This window comes from Gopherus evgoodei, chromosome 1, assembly GCF_007399415.2.
Source record: "Gopherus evgoodei ecotype Sinaloan lineage chromosome 1, rGopEvg1_v1.p, whole genome shotgun sequence".
NCBI classification, from domain to species: domain Eukaryota; kingdom Metazoa; phylum Chordata; order Testudines; family Testudinidae; genus Gopherus; species Gopherus evgoodei.
The window spans coordinates 11,282,011-11,304,840 of NC_044322.1; the positions used below are offsets into that span (position 1 = coordinate 11,282,011).

At 49.2% G+C, this 22,830-nt stretch overlaps 2 protein-coding genes across 3 annotated transcripts in view; both read right to left on the reverse strand.

Moving 5' to 3' along the window:
* Positions 1-11,000, reverse strand: part of CLNS1A (chloride nucleotide-sensitive channel 1A) — a 26,182-nt gene extending 15,182 nt beyond the window's left edge. Inside the window, exons 1-4 of the mRNA XM_030558020.1 lie at positions 10,833-11,000; positions 8,544-8,680; positions 4,835-4,948; positions 3,177-3,287 (exon numbers count right to left, since the gene is read on the reverse strand). Of these exons, the coding sequence (XP_030413880.1) occupies positions 3,177-3,287; positions 4,835-4,948; positions 8,544-8,680; positions 10,833-10,951 (481 nt within the window). The 5' untranslated portion in view covers positions 10,952-11,000. The remainder of the gene's footprint in view (positions 1-3,176; positions 3,288-4,834; positions 4,949-8,543; positions 8,681-10,832) is intronic.
* A 1,537-nt stretch (positions 11,001-12,537) lies between these two features.
* The window catches only part of RSF1 (remodeling and spacing factor 1), a 136,715-nt gene continuing 126,422 nt past the window's right edge, over positions 12,538-22,830 (reverse strand). For both annotated transcript variants that reach the window (XM_030558078.1, XM_030558050.1), the window contains one exon: positions 12,538-13,799. In XM_030558078.1, coding sequence (XP_030413938.1) covers positions 13,750-13,799 — 50 coding nt within the window. In that variant the 3' untranslated portion in view covers positions 12,538-13,749. The remainder of the gene's footprint in view (positions 13,800-22,830) is intronic.

A 22,830-nucleotide genomic window follows, 5' to 3' on the forward strand; every position in this document is an offset into this window, starting at 1 on the left:
GGCCGTGGCGCTCCCGTTCATTGATGGGCTGTACAACCAATGAACAGGGAGGGGGGGCGCACATATAGGTACTCATACCCTTTAGAAGGCATCTTGTATTTCTGTTCGACCCCTGCCGGGGATTGTCAGATGTTGTCTGCTCTAGCTTGGATCAAACGGATGAAGGGGAGAGCCACTCTAGTTGGTGTCTCCGCCAACAATATCCTTATCAGTGGGTCTTCCACCTCTGGAACTTCCTCTACCGGCAAGTTGATATTCTGGGCAACATGCCGCAGAAGGTCCTGGTGTGACCTGAGGTCAATCGGAGGCGGGCCCGATGATGACGTCCCCGCTACTGCCTCATCCGGAGAAGAGGAGGATGACAGCCCTGGGACGAGTGGGTCCTGTACTGACTCCTGATCCTGGGGGAACTCCGGAGCCAGAAGATCGTGTGGGTCCGGTGCGTGGGTAGGAGCTTCCTCCATACCAGCTGGGGGGAGGTCTGCTAACAGTGGCCTCTGGCACACGGTGTTCTGAGGGACCGGAGTGTGATGGGCCAGCGGGTTCCCCATAGGAAGCACTGTCCGCATGGGATGAGACAGATGGATGACGAGAAGGCCACGGAGGAGCTGAGGCCATTTGGGCAGGGTCTCTGCGTCCATTCAATCCTTTTCCACATGGTACCGGAGAATGGTACCGGGAGTCGTACCGGTGTCCAGAGTGAGACCGGGACCTGCGACCAGCGCGGTGCCGGGAGGTCGACCGGTGCCTTGAATCTCCATGCGGAGATCGGCTGCGAGAGGTACGGTGCTGTGAGCGGTGCCGGGATCTGGACCAGTGCTGAGAGTATAGGGATGGCGACCGGGATCTCTAACGGTGCCACGAGTACGACCAGTACCTAGATGGAGAGCGGTACCGGGACTGCGAGCGGCATCGGGACCGGGATCGATGACGGGACCGAGAATGCCTGTGGGACCTGGATCGTGACCGGCGATGTTCGGTGGTAACGGGAGAGGATAGTCTCATCATGGCGGGCTTGACTAATGATTGGACAACCCGCACCGGTGGTTGAGGCAGCTCGGGCTCCGTCAAGGCAATCAACTCCCTTGCAGTGGAGAACGTCTCCGGCATGGAGGGCACGATAAGCTCAACCATGGTGTGTGCCGGAGAGCTGATGGGCACGGGACTCGATGGCTCTTGCGAGACCGGAATCAATGAGGCAGAAGACTTCGGTGCCGCGGCAGCTGACGGTGCCGGGTGGTCCGACTTAGTTGTACAGTCTGACTGCGGCGTAGATCCGGGAGCCGCAGGAGTCTTATGCTTCTTGCTCCTTGGGGAGAGAGAGCGGTGCTGGGCAGGAGCTTGGGCCAGTGAAGGCTGGTGTCGAGAAGCCTTCACTGCAGTCGTGCGCTCTGGTGCGGAGGAGGCACTTGTCCCCGGCGCCGCAGTTGGTACCGAAGATGGAGGAGTCAGAGCTGCCTCCATCAAGAGTTGCTTTAGACGAATGTCCCGTTCCTTTTTCATCTGGGGCTTGAAAGCCTTGCAGATGCGGCACATGTCTGCGAGGTGGGATTCACCCAAGCACTTTAAATAGGAGTCATGAGTGTCTCCTGTGGGCATCAGCCTATGACAGGCCGAAGATGGTTTGAAGCCCGGTGAGTCGGGCATGGGCCCCGGTACCGGGTGAGGAGAAGGGGCTAACCCCCGATCCCCCTTAACTATATACAATAACTACTACAAAGAACGACTAAAACTAGAAACTAACTAGAAATATAGAAGATCAAACTATATACACAATAACGATTAGAAACAAGCGGATAGCTAGGGAGCTGGAGATCAGCTAAGCCGCACTCCACTGTTACAACGACAGACACGGGCAGTAAGAAGGAACTGAGGGGCGGATGGGCCGGCAGGGGTATATATCCGGCACCATAGCGGCGCCACTCCAGGGGGGTGCCCTGCTGGCCCACCGAGTGTTGCTAGGGTAAAAATCTTCCGACGAACGTGCACGCGGCGCACGCACACCTAACTGGAATGGATATGAGCAAGCACTCGAAGAAGAACTGGATTTTCCCCCAGCCTTTGCTACAAAGTTCCTATGTGATCCAGGGAAAGTCACTTAAACCAAAATTATAAACTTCAGACTGCTAGAAACTTTACAAAATAGTTATGAATAATACTTCCCGGTTTACAGAGGAGGAAACAGAAGTCAACTGTCCAAGCTCTCCAGGAAAACTGTGGTATAGTGGAGAACAGAACCTACCTTTCCCAATTCTGTGCTTCAACCACACACATGCTCCTTGAAAGTTCCCTTTATTATGATTTCTGGACCAGACTTCAATTGGCATAATTTACATGCTTAAAATAAAGCATTTGCTCAAGTGCTTTGCTCAGTCAGGGCCTTTTACCACAGACTCTTCCACAACATGGCTGGAACCACCTAGCAGTTATTGCCAAGTAGAATCCCATCCCCTAGCAAAGCAAGTTGCAGGTCATACCTCTGAAAGCAGGAGGAGCCTGAATCAGAGGGGAGCCACTAGACAGGTCAAATTGACCAAGCCATAGGGTAGGTGCTAAAATCACATTAGCCTGTTGACTGGGAAGGGGGAAGGCTGCTGTCAGTTAGCATCTTGACGCTTTGGAGAATACAAACAAGGCTGTAGTAGGATTCAGGGGCGGCTCCAGGCCCCAGCACACCAAGTGCGTGCTTGGGACGGCAAGCCGCGGGGGGCACTCTGCCAGCACCGCAAGGGCGGCAGGCAGGCTGCCTTCTGCGGCTTGCCTGCGGGGGGGTACGCTGGTCCTGCGGCTTCGGAGGACCTCCTGCAGGCGCCTGCAGGAGGTCCTCCAAAGCTGCAGGACCAGCGAACCTTCCGCAGGCAAGCCATGGAAGGCAGCCTGCCTGCCGTGCTTGGGGAGGCAAAATCCGTAGAGCCGCCCCGGTAGGATTTGTGCTGAACTCCAACTAAAACTCTGCAGCCTGACTAGTGATTTTCTGCTCATTTCTGAGCTTCTATGCCACAAAACTACAATATAAAAAATTATTTAAACGTAGATGATACCAGTAACAGCCAAGGAACACCTTTTAAAAATACACACGCACAACAGATACAATGCTTAACCTGAGAATAGCTTTCTAAGAAAGGTTCCAGGTACACAAAAGTTGGTAGGTATTTAAATGGTAGCATATCACTAACCATGGGCCTCCACGTCATACTCCTCTCCTTCATAATCATTGTCTGAATCTTCATCGTCAGGGTCTGGGTGTAGGGCCTGGCATTCACACATTGCTGAAAACATAGCTTCCACTGTAAAAACAAATCACACAAGAGTCTCCCATTGGTGAATGGACAAAACAGCTCTAGAAACAGATTCCAAGGCCAGAAAGGACCATTGTGATCATGTAGTCTGACCTCCTATGTGACACAGACCACAGAACTTCCCCAAAATAAATCCCAGAGCACATATACATTAGTACGGATGTGACAAAGATACTTGTTTTAATCAAAGGATGGATAGTAAATACAAGTCTTCATACTGGGAGGTGTCTTTATCACATACATGGCAGCATCCAGGAGTGGTGAAAGGGCAGAGTAACAAAACCCCTCCACCCCAATACACCATGACAACACTCAGGAGGTTCTGGGGTGGGAGAGGTGGTCAGAGAGAAGAAAATAGGAATTCTCCTTCATTAAAGCAGCCATTGAATTAAAATTAGAAGTTACACTATATTAAGATTACAAACTTGCAAGCAAATTAAGTTACAGTTTTTTAGATAAATCCCTTAATAGTCTCTAAGTCAGTTAAGTCATCACAGGATGAGAGATAAAAGTTCTGTCATGGATTAGAAACCATCTGAGACACAAAACAGAGTAGGAATAAAAGGTCAGTTTTCAGCATGGTAAGAAGTTAACAGCGGGGTGCCCCAGGAACCTATGCTAGGACAGGGAGGTTAATATATTTTTGAATGATCTGAAAATGGACAGGCGGAGGACAGCAGCTTTTGCATACAACACAAAATTCTCTTTAGTCAAGATTGAAGATGATCGAGGAATGCAAGAGACGCATAACAAAACTAGCAGAAGAGGTATACTGTAAACCATTTATGCATTGCTGGGTTTAGATGCACTGTAAACACCCCAAAAGCCTAGGTTTCACCCCTACAGAAAATTTCATCCCAATTTGCAGTAGTCAAAAAAGAAAAACAGTGTCAGGACATATAAGGAACGATAGAAAAATACTGAAACCACTTTCCATAGCTCAAGGGCACTCGTTCACCCACAATACTGCGTTCATATCTGGACACCGTATCTCAGAAGAGACACAGGGGAACTAGGAGAAGTTCAGAAATGCGCAATGAAAGTTATTAGAGGTATGGAGAGACTGCCATAAGGGAGATTAAACTAACAGTAGTTAATGAACACATATGCTTCATAAGTAAAATGGCATTGCAGATGAATTAGGAGTTGCAGACACAGAGTCTGGTTAGTCTCAGAAATATTATTCAGCAGATACAATCTGAGTATTCTTAGAAATATTATTCAGCTACAAACCGCAACTGTACTAGAATTTTCACTGAAAAATGGCTGCCCAGCACATCCCAGCCTTAACTGAGATACTAAGACTGAGACTAAATTAAGCACAATCTACTTAAGGCTACTTCTAGGAAGGCAGAAGTCCAGAAGTTAACAAACGGTAGTGGGAGTCATGTCACTTGACCTCTCCGTACCTCAACTCCCCATATGCCTCACGTCCCTACCTCACAAGGGTATGGAGGCTTAATTCAGTGTTCGTAAAGAGCTTTGAAAGAACTTTAACAAAAAGAGCTATACCATTGTCTTATTTCTTTACTTACAGGCTGATTTGTCGCTGGGTACAAATCTGAATTCTGCAATTGGTTCAATATCATCATCATCACTGTCTTCCTCCTCTTCCCCTTCAGCCATGGGAGTTTCTTTTGTTTCTTCCTCTAAGGAATTCAAGTGTTTTAAAGAATGTTTACATTTCCCCAAATGCTGGCCCACGTGTTCTTTTAATGCACATACATATTACATACATAACGCAGTCAGGGACCTAGTTCCAAAATGCAGCCACAGTACCAGTGTCCCATAATAGAACTAAAGTCACATAAAGAACACAGGCAAAACATAGCTAAGAACTGTGTCTGCATTGCCTCTTAGGAATTTATAGGATGTCAACCACCAGAATACCCTGCAATAGAGCTGTAATTGAGCCCCTTTGCCTTAATTTTATCTGTAGTATAGACAGGCCCAAATAAATGACTAAGGTCATGTCTATGCTGGGTCATAACTGTCTGAGCTGTAACCATACTTACGTGTTTTTTGCAAGCAAGGTTCTAGCATAGCATCCCCACTTTGTGCACAATGGGGCAAGGGTTTCTCTTCTTCTAAATGCAGCCTATAGCATGGCTTGAAAATGATAATAGACAAAGGCACTCTCATCTACATGGGGATGCTTGTTTTTAACAGTCTAGCAGTTTCCCTGACCAATGTGGATTGGGATTTTTTTTTTCTGTACTGTAGCATCAAGGGTTATAACAGAAACCACAGTCCATTCTGGCCAAGGAAACTGACCCAGACTCTTCCTAAAAATAGCTGCGTTCAAAACATGGTTGTGTCTCTATACGCATGATAATTTCAAATTGTAAAAATTACAGTGTAAGTAATTACTTGATAGACCACGTTTATTTTATAGTGCTGTGATACAGTCCCCATGAAAATCAATCAGCTTTTTGGACCGGCCCAGTAACAATAACCCATGTTCGGTTTCTGATCTCTCTGCTCCTGTTGCTAGGCAGGCACAGGTGGTGGAAATGGTGGGTAGGAAGCATGCTCAGCCTTCAAGGTGTGGGTGGGTGCCTCATGACTTCTATGAGCGAAGTCTCTAGATAACTAAGAAGCAGTGCTGAAAACCTCTACAGAGATTCATGTTAGAGCAGTGGTTCTCAAACTGTGGGTCGGAACCCCAAAGTGGGTCACAACCCTGTTTTAATGGGGTCGCAGGGCTGGTGTTAGACTTGCTGGGGCCCTGGGCCAAAGCCCAAGCCTCACTTCCTAGGACTGAAACCCGAGGGCTTCAGTTGTGGGCGGTGGGGCTCAGGGTATAGGCCTCCTGCCAGGGGTGATGCCCTTGGATGTCGGTTTGGCCCCCCCTCCCGGGGTATTAGGGCTTTGGCTTTGCCTCGCCCCCCTCATGGGGGAGCGAGGCTCAGGTTTTGGTCCCCCTCCTGCTGTTGTGTAGTAATTTCTGTTTCAGAAGGGGGTCTCAGTGCAATGAAGTTTGAAAACCCATGTGTTAGAGGCCTGCTGCATTTTTACATCTACTGAAATAAATAAGGAAGATGGCTGTGACGTGGAGCCTTATATCTGGAAGTTTTAGCATAGGGGTACAAACTAAACCCACTTCCCAGGAACTACAGATTTTCTAAAGGAACGTGGAACAAGTCCAGCAAGGCATCCATTTTCATGAAGAGTATCTTGTACTACCAGAGCCCAGAAACTCTGCAACGTAGAAACGTCAAGACTCAAAACAAGTCAGCAAAGCGTCCACTGGCTGCCTCCAAAAATAAAGCATTCAAGGGGACTTCCCAACACTTTACCGGCTGACGTCAACAGGCACATATTGCTATTGTGGTGCCCAACTGCCTGTTCTCAGTTATGTCAATCTCAAGCTCACCCCTTCATAAAACACCACACAGATGCTCACAGGCACACACAACTCATTTGGAATGTGACAAAAGCTTCCAGAGAAAATACTATGGATCCTACCCAGCCATGCTACACAAAACATGGAAATTCCTGCAATAATTGAAGCAGTGAGGTTTTGCTTTAATGCCCTGAATTCCATCCAGCAGATAGCAGCAACACTGTGTTACAAACCAGGAATGGACTTGAAAACTAATTGTGCAGGTTTCCACAGGCTACAGAAGATTTACTGTAGCCTGAGTTTGTACAGAAAATTAGTCCGATTGCTATTACAACCCAGGGGAATCTCTCCAGGTAGAAATGGCTCTACGCTCCTATGTGGTAATGCCAAAACTAAGAGCTTACCTTTATTTATTTATTTAAATTCAATAAGTTTCTAGACCATTTTTCTTTAACCTAGATTCATGCAACATTAGAAAAAGATGCATTACAGAACTGGAATAAAAAATATATATACATTGTCCATTTCTCCCTCACACACTATTTGAAGAAGGTTCAATGGAATGGCTGTCTTTTTGTATTAACAAGCAATAGGCTCCTCAAAATATACCTTAAACAAACAGACATTATCAAAGCTGGGACGCTTTGAATTTAGCTACAAAACTGCTCCTTTCCCTCCTAATTTGCTACATGCACCTACTATTATGTTAGTGGGCTTCTTTCTTAAGGAAGCACTTGAAAAAAATTTCAAAGGAAATTTGCAAAAATATTAACTGTGCATACACTGTTGCTTCTTTAAAATGCATAAAAATAGCACAGAAGACTCCACCCCAAAACATTTTTTTATAAGTAGAAATCCATATTTTGTCTAACCAGGAAGACTGTTAAACTGAGTTTTTATTATTACAAGTAAAGTCATGACATCAGAATTTTTAATACGCCGAAAGCTGAAGCAAGTGACTGGAGAGTGGGGAAAGGAGAGATTTTTAGTCAGCCTATTTAAAACTTACTTTTAGTTTGTCTTTGTTAGCACGTATTTAACTGCAAAATATTGTGGAGAAAACATGTTATTGTTAAAAAATCCAACACCCTGCCCTTTCAGCAGAAGTTCATCATATAAGAGCTTCAAAAGCACCCCCAGAAGGACAGACTTCTCAAAACCTGGTATTTCGAAAAGGGTTTAAGGAAAAAAAAAAAAAAAAGCAAACAAAAAAAAATTCCTCCACCACCACCACTTTCAGGTTTCCTTTCAGATCAAGAAGAAACAAGAAAGGGCATAAGCCTAAGTTTGTTTAAAAACCTCTGTGGGACAGCTCTAAAGATTCAGTAATAAGCCTCATAACATGAATAGTTCTTACACACCTGCAAGAATTGTGAATGAAGGCTTCCAGTGTAATTTCAAATCACAGGCATGCAAACACCAATTCACTACACTGAGAAAGGGAGGGAGTAGAGTAAGGGGAAGCAGTGCAGGAAAGGGACATGAACACAAGCATCAAACGAGCAGATAAGCAGATTTTTATTCTGTTTAAATAGGACCAAGAGAGCAGAAACAACTAAAAACTGAAGTTTAATAGGAATACTCTCCTGCCGTACATTTTAACAGGTCAAGAGGCAGGGCAGAAAATGTGAATAGTAAAAGTGACTACAATATCAGTCCACAATCAGGCTTCCAGGAAAGGCACAGCCTTTAAGAAAAGGAAAGTAATGAGGTAGGGTGTTTGAAACAAAAATTTAAAGAGAGACAAGGCCTGACTTTTAAATCCCAGTTTCCTCACTGTTCATAATGGACAGTTCAAGTGACAAATTACCCCTACCGGGAGACAATTTTCATTTCAGTTGTTTATTGAGCTACAAGAAGGAGGAAGAAAAGTACGTAACAATACAGACATACCATACCTTCAAATTTGGCATTGACCATGACATACAAATGTTCCCATGGATAGGCATTTAGGTCCCTGGAGACAGCATGTAAACTTATGGTGGGATAGTCCAAGGAGAAACCCAGTCCAGACTTATCTAACCATGACAGGCGACTGGAAAAAAATAAGTCAAATTAAACAACTCCAAAAGAGTTCTGAGTCATGTGACTCAACTTTACAGATGAAGTTCAACAAATCAAAAACAGTAAAATCTATGGAAGAGATTCTGTAGGCAGCACTCATTCCACTTAGTACTGAACTAAGGCTCAAGAACTATGCTAACAGGTCCTTGTGTTTAAAATGAGAAAACTTATGGTCAAAGATACTATAACACTTTTTACAAGAGATGGAGTGTGAATCCAAGTGCTCTGGACAAGTTTCATCTTGGATTAGTACATTCTGATAAATTCCTGCTGCAGTTTCAATTTGAAAACCGCATAATTCATTTTCTGTCCTTAACTCTTAGAATTGATACGTGCTGTTGATATGTTGCACCCCAGAGGTAGCTGCACTGATCCATGGGTATAATTCAGGGGCAGGCAACCTATAGCACGCATGCCGAAGGCGGCAGGGGAGCTCATTTTCAGTGGCACTCACACTGCCCAGGTCCTGGCCACTGGTCAGGGGGGCTCTGCATTTTAATTTAATGTTAAATGAAGCTTCTTAAACATTTTAGAAATCTTATTTACTTTACATACAACAGTTTAGTTATATATTATAGACTTAAAGAAAGACATTCTAAAAATGTTACAATGTATTACTGGCACGTGAAACCTTAAATTAGAGTGAATAAATGAAGACTCGGCACACCAATTCTGAAAGGTTGCTGACCACTGGTACAGTTTATACCTCAATTTGTAAAGTGCTTTGTGATCTTTCAAAACAAAGGGATCAACACAAAATAAGATCTTCCTGAAGTTGTGTGCACAATCCATACAGCTTACATCAGTGAGTCTATGTGAGTTTCTATGGGACACCAGGAAGAAACAAGATTTGATGAGGTGAGAAATCATTTTCCTAATTATGATCAACAAGCTGTTTCTTTCCTCAGTTTTAAGTGTTGATAGCTGTAAATGCACTGAGTCTGTACTTGGATCCAAAGCCTCATTGTATTCAGCAGCGCCTGGTTCTCCCACACTGTGAAACTCCAATAATGTAATTGGAGTGCATACTGGCTCATTCTATTCATTGCTTGTAAATGGCTCTTGTAGAAGCCTCCCAGCACACTATATGAGGAAGCAGGGAGAAATACTTGTATAAGCCTCACACAAAAGGCTATTGAAAGTATAGTAAAGGGCGCAACTCAGCATTATACAGGTTGACAGCACATATCTTTGGCCTAGTCTACACTTAAAACTTAGCTTGGCCTAGCTACATTGCTCAGGACACAGTGACAGCAGCACTATTACCTGGTTTATAACTCGGATTTCAGTACAGATAGCTAGTTTGCTTAAGAAGGGTGTCTCTAAGCTCCCCAGGGCAGTTCTACAGCGCTGGGTTCAGTCAGCAGTTAAATGAGGAAGATCAGTGCACAGAAATGCAGAGGATCATCTCTTTCTGGACAAGAGCCCAGGAAGACCACCTCGGCCTGATGCAGAGATAACATCTTGAGATGGAGCCTAGAGATGGGGGGGACCGGGAGCAGACAGGCAGGCTGGAAGAGCTGCTCCACACTGTGCCTAGGATGCAGGGAAAGGCTCGCAGCCAGGGATGGGCTTCAGGCATCCCCAGAGCAGCACTGGGCATCAATGGGATTCCCACCATAGCCTTCATGCCAAAGTACTGCAGACACCTACTGCTCAGATACACACCCAGACAGACGAGAGCACTGAGCTCCGAATGTAGAGGTCTGAAAACAGCGCAGTCCCACTGCACAAGGGCCTGTTCCTGCCAACCCACCTGCCAGCCAGGTCTCCTCACCAGGGCCCGCTCCCCCCCACACTCCCAGTCTCCCCGCCAGCGCCAGGTGTCCCCCACACCGCCCTCCCGCCAGCCAGGTCTCCCCACCAGCTCCTGCTCCTCCCTTCCACCTGACAGGTCTCCTCGCCAGAGCCTGCTCCTCCTCCATCCCCCCCTCTCCTCTGACAGGTCTCCTCTCCAGGGCCTGATTCCCCCACCACGTCTCCCCGCCAGGGCCAGGCCTCCCTCACCAGGACCTCCTCACCCGCTACCCGGACCCCCCCGCCAGGGCCTGCTCCCCCCATCGCAGCCCCAGCCGGCCGCTGCTCCTCGCCTGCCCCTCCCCCAGCGGCTCCCCAGGCCGCACCTCTCGGCGATGTACAGCGTCCCGGTGCCCAGCCCGCGACCACCGAGCACCGCCTCAGTGTCGGGCTGCTGCTGCCGGATCCCCTCGGCCGGCGGCGGGAACCGCTTCAGGAAGCTCATGGCAACCGTCTCCCTCCGCCTGGCGCTCCGAGCCTGGCCGCCGGAAGCGGAAGCGCCGCTCTGGCCATCGATATGGCGAGAAAAGAGCCGCTCTAGGCACCGCTCTATGGTCAGGAGGCGGAGTGCTCGCCCCTTAGGCCGGCACAGAGGCCACGGCGAAGCTCCTCCCCTTTGCTCTCTGCAATGGGCAGGGCGTGTTCCAGTGCCCCCGCCCCGCATGTGTCACGTGAACTGCTGTGTTATTGTAGGGTCTCCTGCTAAGAGATCTTGGGCAGTCCCCTGTGGGGGTGGCTTGGTCCAGACTTGCACATGGGACTATGGGTGTGAGGTCACACCAGGAGGTGGGGCACTCCTTGCCCACTCCAGTGCCAACAGCAGGGGAAAGGCCAGGAACATGAGAGGGCCCACGCCCCACCACCAAGGGAGGGTCATGGCGCAGGGCTGCATCTCCACAGCAGCTGCCACTGCTGAGCATGCAGGACCTAGGGCACAAGTGTGAAGACACATAAACCCTGCAGGAGGGAGGCCAAGTCTACACACAAAAATAAGTTGGTTTAACAACACTGGTCAAGGGCATGAAAAATCCACACTTAAGTGATACAGTTACGCCAACCTAACCCCCCCCCAGCTGTGGACAGGGTTAAGTTAATAGAATTTCTGTGCTGATTTAACTATCAGCTCTTGGGAAGGTGGATTGCCTACACCAACAAGAGAAACCTCTCCCCTTCCCCCCAAGCCAGCAGCTGTGTCTATACTGAAGCACTATAATGACACAGCTGTGATCATGCAGCATTTAAAGTGTACACAGCCTGACTCTCACTGAAGGTGGAAAACTTCCAAGTAATGTTGGAGAGGGGAGTCTAATCTATGTGATATAATGGCTGTTACAGCCTTGCACATCTGCTGCCGCCGCCGCCACCATCACCAGCCACTTAACTGCACCCACTGACCCACCACCCAGAAACCATAGGTGCTGACACTGTGGGTGCTCTGGAGCACCCATGGGGGAAAAAAAAGTGGGTGCTCAGCACCTACTGACAGCCCCATGGATTAGCTGCGCCCAACTGCCTTCTGCCTGCCAGTGGCAGCACAGATAAACTCCTCCCCCTTCCTCCCACTGGCTGCGATCAGCTGTTCAGCAAGATGCAGGTGGTGCTGGGGTGGGGGCAGGAAGAGAGGGTTAGGGGTAGGAGTAGGGACTTGGGGGAAGGGGTGAAGTGTGGGCAGGATCTGGGGTCCAGCACCCTTGGGGGAAATCCTAAAAAGTCAGCACCTCTGCTAGGAACCCACTCACCTAGGCAGTAGCACCACCAGTCACTAACTCCTTTGCCATAGGGTGAACCCCATGCTGGTGGTTACCCATATAATTCTCACCTCATGACAATACCCAACCCTTTGCTACACTGCAATGCCCACACCTGCCCACCCAGACTGGGCACATACCCCATAGCAGTATTCCAACTGCAACATCCATATGGATTCTTACCCATTACCTTCCAACCCCTCCAGGAAACCACCCAATGTGACACATGCAAGAGAAATGCATGTCATAGACTCCTGTAAAACATGGTGATGAAGGAACGAGAAAGCTGGGCCCCTAGGGCCTAATTTTATTTTTACAAAATACAAATAATTGCTATTGTCTTATATAGGAATTACTCTTATTCTATGGCAGGAAAATAGGATTCCACAACATGACAGTTAACACTCTTAGCTCTGAACATAAAATAGCACAGGACCTTTAGTAACCTGTTCAACCCAAAGACACCCAGTCCTTCAGAACAGAGGTGGAAAAAATCATTGTGGAAATTTATTTATTTGGGTGCAAAGAACCACTGTGGTGGTGATGACAGAACTTACAAGATTTCATGCACACACCAGAAAAAGCTAGTGACAAGCAGAATTTTACAATGCAGCTTTGCAGATGCCTCTGTTTAGGTAGAGGGCCCAGTGCTGCTCCCAGGTTGGGCACTAGTTTCAGGTACATTAGATACAGCAGCAATTGGCACGCTTTTCTCTTTGAGCCTTGCACACACTACAGTTGATTGGGAAATGAGTACCTACAACCCATCCAGCAACACAACTGCTCTCTTGCCTGTGTTCTTCTGTCGCTTTTAACTCTCTCTCCTTTCCTATCTGCAAGATTTTTGTTTTGTCCCTCTTTATTTCCATCCTGCTGGCTGGTGCCTCCCAGTGCCTGTGACCCCACCCACTGGAAGTACATGATGTTCTTCCTACTTCCAGGACAGGCAGTGGGAGGAACGCTCTGTTGGCAACTTTCTAGGTATAAGCCACATCCAGACACTGTTATGACCTATCAAGTGAATGCTGGTAGCTGAGACTGCATTGTGCACCAGGGCACTTGCTACAGGAGCAGAGGGAGGTGAACATTTCCATGGAGGTACTTGCCCCACCCATATCACACCCCCCTACCTTTCTACAGAGACAGAGGGGGCTGTCCTAGGTATACAGCAATTGCAGAAGCATCTGGCTTCTTTACCCTCCATAAAACAGAACTGGGGGGGGAGGGGCGAGAAAGAGATGGGGAAGAGAGCAATGGGTAATGACATCATGTTCCATATTTGATTCCAGAGGTTCTTTGCACTACTCAGATTTGTGCCTCAATAACCACTGGACCAGGTTATTTTCCAATGCACGGTCACTGATCTTCCATCAAGTACATACGACTCTTTAATAAATGAGGGGGAATTTCACCCAGACAAATCTGTTCTCGCTTTTGGCTTTTGAGTCCTGACCAAATGGCGGCCTGCCTTCAAAACACACTTCCAGTCTGTGTTTCAGAAAGCCTGTGTCTTTACCAATTCCTTTTTTAAAACACTGTCATCATCTAGAAAACAAAAAGCAAACAGAAGTGTTACAGTGAGAACCAGTTCAGATACAAGAGGTGAACCTACTCGACTCAATACACCTTAGTGACAATGCGGAGAGACTGCTGGAGGACACTAGTTAAGGCATGGAGACCTCAGCATGAAAGGTGACAAAAAGAAAAAAGTATCTCTTCTGGGATCATCGCAGCATGTAAACTGAGTTATTAGCTAGATAGGCAGACTCCCAGGCCTCAACCCACCTTGAAAGCTAAAAAGTAGGAAGTCATATATACACCTTACTATTTAAATATTATCTATTTAACATACCCGTTGATGACTGTGTGGGTACTTCTTGAGAGATGAGTTTGGAGGCCTGGAACCAGATTCTGCTGGGAAGGTAACTACATCACAAGCCTCTACTACTTAGCCCACTTGTTGGCGGTCTCAGGACTGAGGTTAGTGACTCCGTGGCTCGGAAGACTGGACTACGCTCTCAGATCTAGGCCCTGTTTATGCTGGGCTTGTTTGGACCCTTTTAACTATACTATGGCAAGTCCCCAGTGTAGACATGCGCTGGACTGGTCCAAAGGGGGGAGAGGGGAGAAGCTTGCAAAAGTACAGGTCACTTACTAAATCATCAGGAAAAGGTGTCTGCATTAGGGGTTTGCACCAGCATAATGACATCAGTGAGGCTACACCAGTGCAAATTTCTTGTCTTCTTGAGGTGACCCCTCCACATTGCACAAGACACATCCACTACAAATCATGAACTAGACATTATGAAACCACCATTTCAATATGACTCACTGCCCGGCTTCTTAATATACAGACCGTCCGTAGGCATCTCCCACTACTTCTGGAGCAAAATGGAAATCCTACATCAGATTCGGTAAAATTTTTTAAAGGGGGAGTTTTTGAGTACAAAATTTGAACCAAATAATAGTACAGTGACTTGTGTTAAATTTAAGTTTACACTCCTTCCATACACACTTATTTTCATTGTGCCACAGATTTCTGTGTTGACCATGAATAACTACCTTGCAGAAGATGGTATGGGGGTGGAAGGTGGGGAAGGTTAGAGTTTGGATAGGAACTGGAAGGGTAGGTGGTTTGGATGTGACAGCTATTAAGGGCTTTTAGCACTTGGGAGGGGGAAAAATCTACAGTCTCTTTCCCTGTAACAGCCAGCTGACCCATGTTCCAGCATTTGCCAATGGATCTAACAATAAGCACATTAATTGGCTCCTGCTAAAATAATCAGTGAAAGCCAACACTGACATTTCTATTCACCATTATTAATCTTCTGAGATAGATGGGAAGTTCACACCCTTCAGAGAAGTCATTTTAGGTTGTCTACAGATTCAGTAAGGAAAACACATTGCAGGAATTTTACACAGTTCATAGTTGGAAGCTTTTCTTCCCAGCCACAAGGGCTAGAAACAAAGTTTGTTTTCAATGCTCTTGTCATATACTTAGATTTTAAGATCTGAGGGGCAGGGGCCATCATTTTGTTCTGTATTTGTACAGCACCTAGTACACTAGAGTCCTGGCCCATGACTGAGGCGCCTAGATACTAATACAATACAAATACATAATAAACAATAAATCCAAGCCTGGAGCCACAATTCTGCAGCAAGTACATTTCACTGTATCCCAAGAAAAATAAGGGCCTTGATTAAAAATATACCCAGAGTAGAAGGAAATAGGTTATGAGAGACTTCACAGAGGTTAGCATTGAGAGCCATCAAACTGATCTCCAATTCAGCTCCTGCTTTCTTCTGTACTTTCTGGGGCTGTTTCCTGGTTGGCCACTAAAAAGAATGGTTACCTACCTTTTTGTAACGGTTGTTCTTCGAGATGTGTTGTTCACGTCCATTCCGCATTAGGTGTGCGCACGCCACACGCATGAGCATCAGAAACTTTTTCCCTTAGTGGCTCCCGGCGGGGCACCTGCCAGAGTGGCACCACTGCACCACGTATATATACCCCCGCTGGCCCGACTCCCTCCAGTTCCTTCTTGCCGGCGACTTCGACAGAGGGGTAGGAGGGTGGGTGGTGGAATGGATGTCAACAACACATCTCAAAGAACAAGAGTTACGAAAAGGTAAGTAACCATTCTTTCTTCTTTGAGCGCTTGTTCATGTCCATTCCACATTAGATGAATCACAAGCTTACCTTTGGAGGAGGGTAGGAGTCACGAAACAATTGATTGAAGGACCACTCTGCCAACTGCCGTGTCCTCCTGTGCCTGCTGGTTGACGGCGTAGTGGGTCGTAAAGGTGTGCACTGATGACCAGGTGGCCACCCTGCAGATCTTCTGGATCAGGACCTGCAGGGCCAGCTCTACTGTTTTTGCTGCCCCAAGCAGTGTGCCGAATTGCCACCATGGACAGCGGGGGCAGTCCATGTGCCGTTAGGGTGGCACGCACGTTTCCGTGGTGGCGGCAATTCGGCGGTAGCTTCTGTCTTTGTCTGAAGACAGAAGCTGCGCCACCACGGGCAGCTGAACATAGAAGCTGCCACCACCGTGGAAACGCGCGAGTCGCCCTAATGGCACACGGACTGCCGCCCACCGTCCGCGGCAGCAATTCGGCAGGCTGCTTGGGGGCAAAAACATACAGACTGCCACCCCTTGCAGATTGCCACCCCAAGTACCTGCTTGAGAGGCTGGTGCCTGGAGCTGGCCATGGGAACCTGTGTCAGGAAGGCCGCGGAAGCTGCCTGTGCTCTGATTGAGTAGCCTGTGACCACCGGAGTCGGGACACCAGCGAGGTCATAACACACCCGAATGCAGTCCATAATCCACGATGAGATTCGCTGTGCTGACACCAGAAGGCCTTGCATCCTCTCAGTTACTGCCACGAACAGTATTTACGACAGAGCTTGGTGCACTCCAAGTAGAATGCCAACACTCAGCAGACATCTAAGGTGTGCAGGCTGCAGTGGCTTGGGTCCTCATGGCGTTTGGGGGAAAACCAGCAGACGACAAATGTCCTGGCCCAGACGGAATTGTGAGACCACCTTTGGGAGGAACTTAGGGTGTGGGCGGAGCTGCACCTTGTCTTTGTGAAATACAGTGTATGGTGGCTCCGAGGTGAGCGACTTTAGCTCAGATACCCTTCTGGCCGAGGTGATGGCCACCAGGAATGCCACCTTCCAGGAAAGGCGGGGAAGGGAGCAGGTAACCAGGGGCTCAAACGGGGGTCCCACGAGCTTAGAAAGGACTAAGATGAGATTCCATGGAGGACTGGGAGGTTTGAGTAAGGGAACACCCTTTCCAGACCTTTGAGGAATCGCCCCACCATTGGGTGGGAGAAAACCGAGCTACCTGAAAACCCTAGGTGGAAGGCGGAGATAGCCGCCAGGTGCACCTTAATCGAGGACAGGGCCAGCCCTTGTTGCTTGAGGTGCAGCAGGTATTCTAGAATGGCCGGCACTGGGGCCTGGTGTGGCTGTATCTGTTGTGACCCACACCAGCACAAGAACATCTTCCACTTGGCTAAGTAAGTCGCCCTGGTAGAGGGCTTCCTAGTACCAGGTAGAACCTGCTGCACAGGAAGGGAGCACTGGCTCTCCAAAGCATTTAACCACATAGCTTCCATGCTGTCAGATGCAGCGCTTGCAGGTCGGGGTGGAGAAGCCGCCCTCCGTCCTGTGTAATGAGGTCCTGGTATAGAGGCAGGGTTATCGGGGCCTCCACCAACAGCTCGAGGCCGGGGCGGAGAGAATGATCGACGCCCCGTCCCTGCGCACCTTAAGCAGTAACTTATGCACCCCGGGGATCGGGGAAAGGTGTATTTCAATTCCCTTCCTCACGGGATTGCGAATGTGTCTGCTGTTGAGCCTGGGCTGTGACCCTGGAATGAGCAGAATTGAGGGTACTAGGCGTTGCCCTCGGTAGCAAACAGGTCCATCAGGGGAAACCCCCACTTTTGGAAGAGTGAAAGCATGATGTCTGCTCTGACTGTCCATTTGTGCCTGCAGTAGGACCTGCTGAGGTTGTCCGCCAGCTCATTTTGCTCCCCTGGGAGATACACCACATCGAGGTGAGTGGCATGGGCTATGCAAAAGTTCCAGAGGAGGAGAGTCTCATGGCAGAGCAGAGAGGAACGGGCTCCGCCCTGCCTGTTTACGTAAAACATGGCAGTCATGTTGTCTGTCAGAACTGTAACGCTGTGACCACTCAGAGTGGCATGAAAGGTCTGGCAGGCTAAACAAACCACCCTGACCTCTTTCACTTTGATATGGAGCAATTGCTCTGCCCCTGACGACACGTCCTGGGTCCTGAGGTCCCCCAGGTGAGCCCCCCATCTGAGTTCTGACGTGTCTGTTACCAGCGTCAATTCCGGCTGTTGTGCGGCAAAGGGGATGCCTTTGCAAACCATGGTCTGGGACCACCACCACATCAAGGAGTCCAGCACATCCCCCGGGGCTGCCACAATCAAGTCTAGGGGGTCCCTGTCCACACGTGTGCAAGCTGCCATGTGGCCTAGCAGCCGCAGGCAACATCTGGCCGTTGTAGTGGGGAACTGGCACAGGGAGTTCACTGCTTGCTGAATGGCCAGGAATCACGATTCCAGAAGGCTTACCCTTGCCTGTACCGCATCTAGGACCACCCCTATGAATTCCTCTCTCTGCATTGGAATGAGAATGGACTTGGGAACATTGACCAGGAGCCCCACCTTGCAGACCAGACTCAATGCCATCTTCACGTGGGACCAAACCTCTTCTTTGGATTGACCCACCAGGAGCCAGTCATCGAGGTAAGGGTAAACTCGAATCCTTTGCCTCCGCAAGAATGCCACCACTACTGCCATGCATTTTGTGAATACCTGTGGGACCACAGGTAAAACCGTAAACTGGTAATGTTCCTGGTTCACAGTAAAGCGCAGAAATCGGCAATTCGCTGGGTGGATGGCGATATGAAAATATGCATCCTTCACGTTGAGGGCAGAGTACCAGTCTCCCGGATCCAGGGAAGGGATGATAGTGCCCAGAGAGACCATGTGGAACCAGGCCTTGACCAGGAACTTGTTGAGCCCACGCAGGTCTAGAATAGGATGAAGACCCCCTTTGGCCTTGGGGATGAGGAAATAGTGGAATAGAACCCTTTCCCCCTTTAGGTGTACAGGTACTATCTGTACCGCATCTGCCTCTAGGAGCGAGCAAACCTCCTTTTCTAAGAGATGCTCGTGAGAAGGGTCCCTGAAGAGGGATGGGGAAGGGGGCTGGGAGGTAAAAAGGGAGGAAAACTGTAGCATGCACCCGCTTTGCACCGTGCATAACACCCAACGGTCCAATGAAATGCTGGACCACGCACGGGAGAAGCGGGACAGGTGGTTGAGGAAACAAGGGGATGGATCCGGTAGTTGATCTGGTACGCTGTCCGTCAACGCACCTTCAAAAGCCTAGCTTAGGGCCCGGCTGAGATTTATGTTGGCCTTGACTCTGGCCCGGCCTACTGGAGTTGCTGTTATTATTGCGCCGCCTCCTGTAGTCTCCGCCTTGCCTGCAGTAAGGCTTCTGTCGAGGACGAGGCTGGTACTGGCGCCGGGGAGGAGGCTGTGGCTTAAAGGGTTTCCTCTGAATCACCGGGGTATGCATACCCAGCGACTTGAGTGTAGCTCTAGAGTCCTTGCGTCCATCTGGTCCGAGAAGAGTCCGGACCCTTCGAAGGGGAGGTCCTGGAACAAATTCTGGACCTCAAGTGGCAGACCTGACTCCTGAAGCCACGCTGAGTGCCGCCTGACCATGCCCGATGCAATTGCCCTGGCTGCCACTTCTGCTCAGTCCAAGGACACTTGGAGGGAAGTTTTCGCCACGGCCTTGCCTTCCTCCATCAGGATGGTGAACTCCTGTTGGGAGTCTTGTGGGAGGTTGTACTTAAACTTCCCCACTGCCACCCAGGAGTTGAAGTTATGTCTGTTGAGGATGGCCTCCTGGTTAACAATCCTCAACTGGAGGCCCCGTTGCCCATGGCGCTCCTTCTCGTTTACCACTGAGACTACCAGGGAACATGGGCTCGGGTTCCAGAACAAGAAGTCGTATCCCTTTGACGGGGCGAAGTACTTGCACTCCACACCTTTGACTTGGTACACTGGATGCTGGGGTCTGCATATAGTTATGTAATTAGACTGAATGGTCTTAATGAGTGGGAGCGCTATTCTGGATGGACCTTCTGGGCTCAGAATGTCCACCATGGGGTCCCTCCTGCTCAACCATCTCCTTGGCTTGCAACCTCAAGTTATGGGCCACCTTATGTAGCAGCTCTTGGTGGGCTTTGTGGTCTAGTGGCAGAGGTCCTGTTACTGCCGTGCCTACTACTGCTTCATCTGGAGATGACGAGGAAGTTAGCAGTTGCTCAGTTTCCTCTAGCTGGTCTCCCTGGTCCCCTTCCCCCAGGGGAGGGGCTTCCGGCTCAAGCTGGGGCTGGTGGCCTTGGGGCGGCACCGCGTACGGTGCTGGGCTCCCCAGTCTCTCGCTCGGCGAGGCTGCAGGTGGCTTGGACACCGTAGCTTCCCTTATGGATGAGCGTCGGTGCAGGGACCGGGACCGCTGTGCTGAGTAGCTGGGCCTGGATACTGGTGGTAGGCCCAATGGGTCCAGAAGGGCCAGTGCCACTGTGGTTACCAACCAGTTTGTTGTTCCCTGCTGTCCGGAGCCTGTTGCAGGTAGCTGTATTGGCCAGAGTTGGCACCGGACTCCGGTGATGCCAAGCATGAGTGCCACGGCGATCTGTGTCGGCGGGAGGCTGACGATTGGCTTCTTGCTGATCGAGAACAGGATCGGTACTGCTGCTCTCTGGACCAGTACCGATGTTCCTGAGCCCTTGGCGACTCCTGGCTTCTGTCCTCCTGATGCCAGTCTCATGGGGGGGAAGGGGGGTGGCACCGGGGAGTGCTGTGTGCCCTGCACTAACCCCGTTCGCTGACTCGCCTCCGGTACCGAGACTTCCCTCTGAGTCAAGGGTAACGGGGAGTCCACAGACTCGGAGCTCGACCAGGACCAAAGCCAGGAGTGGTGCCAGGGCGGTGTCCTCGAAGGGCGCACCATTGCTGGCTTTCCCTTCAACAGCATCCTGGGTCCAGGTGCTGGAGACTTCTCCCTGGCCGAGAGGGGGCTCGCCATCAACAATCCGATGAGGTCTTTCGCAGCCTCAAAAGGTGTCAGGCGTGGAGGGCTGATCTATTACGCCCTCGAGCCCTTCGTCCACACTGAGTTCACTTATAGCTGAACTCGGTGGGACTTGTGGCGCCGGTACCACCAGTGCCAAAGTCGGTGCAGTGTCCATGCCGCTCTTCCTGGAACCCGGGGCCTGATATGGCGCCGGTCTCCTTTGTGGGGAGCGTCCGCACCCCTTCTTTGGTTTTGCCTTGGGCTGCACCGGGGAGGATGAGCGGTGCCGGGGCCTACTTTGATGTCCCAGGGCTGATGGCTTGGGGTGCTTGGCTGGTACCGCATCTTTTGACGGCTCTGGGGCACTCCGCACCGAGGAGCCTGGGGCCGGCATCGGGCGTTCCGGGCCCGATGGCTGCAGTGCTGCCTCCATCAACAACTGCTTTAAGCGAAAGTCTCTCTCTCTCTTTTTGCAAGGCCTTTAAGCCGAGAACACCTTACACTGCTCTGTTTGGTGAGCTTCCCCTAAGCAACGTAGACAGGAGACGTGGGGGTCACTAACCGGCATAGGCTTGTGGCATGTGGCACAAGCCTTAAATCCGTGGGCCTGCAGCATGCCCAGAATCCTCCAAGCACCTAGTCTATTAAGTGTCCAACAACAATGAAATGCTAACTAACTGATAACAGTGAAGACTAAAGGATTACTTCACTTATGAGAGCAAGAGGTTGTTTTAATGCTGCCACAGACAGTAAGAAGGAACTGGAGGGGGTCAGTCCAGCAGGGGTATATCTACACGGCACAGTGGTGCCACTGGCGGGGGCCCCGCTTGTCCGCCGGGAGTCAGTAAGGAAAAAGTTTCCGGTGTTGGTGCACGCAGCGCGTGTGCACCTAATGTGGAATGGATGTGAACAAGCACTCGAAGAAGAAACTCCTTTTCTTAATGTTATGATTTTCCATTGCCATAAGCAGCTATCAGACCAGCTACCAGAAGCGGTAAATACATTTTTTAGATTTGTCACAGTTAGTGGTTCTAATATTCTCTGCAGGACTTGGCTCAGCCCAGGTGCACCTCTTGTCATGCATGAATAAGTGAACAAAGAAGCAGAGCTCTTGCAGTCCCATCTGAAAGCTTCAGGGCCTTGTGCCTGGAATTGTATGGCATGGCTATCATATTGCTGGTTGTAAGTTACGGCTAAAAGCAGTGATCCATCTCGAGAGATGCTGACGACACCTGGAAAACCTTGTCTATACAAAGTTCATGGCTGTAATTCATCACTGGTACAGCTCTATCAGTAACAAAAATGGTGGAAGCTGTAGCATAGACATGACTTAGGTGTTTTAACCACAATAATGCTGTGGTAAGAGACACTGAACCCTACCACTTTCACCACTAGGTGAGCTGCACCATTAAGTAGACGACGGCAGACAAAGCTGAAGTGCTTAAGGCAAGTGGATACATAGAGTGATCAGAGCCAATTTACAGCATCACATAAATGGCATGCTGTCTCCAACTCAGAACTGCAGAGACAGTTACTCTGCCTACCTTGAGAATCTACCATTTATCTGTATCCCCTACATTTTTCTTCTCATATGCATGAGTCTGGTTCTTCCATGTCCATACAAAATGATGTTTCCACTTTCAAATTCAAGATGATCCCCTTTCTGTATTAAACTCTTATTAGGGTTGCTATAGCCACACTGTACTGCAGAAGAAGAAGAACTATTGTACGTTTAGGCGTTTCTTCCACTTGTGTCAGCGCTTGGCAAAATCCAGTTGGTTTGGAACTCTATGTAGGATCACTGAGTGTCATTTTTGTGTACCGCTTACCCAGTCAATTCCTCCTTTGCCTCCTAGTACTCCAACAAAGCAACAGGTTTCAGCCAGGATCTCCCCTTCCAAAAGCCTCCATAAACCACATCATGAAAAAACCCAA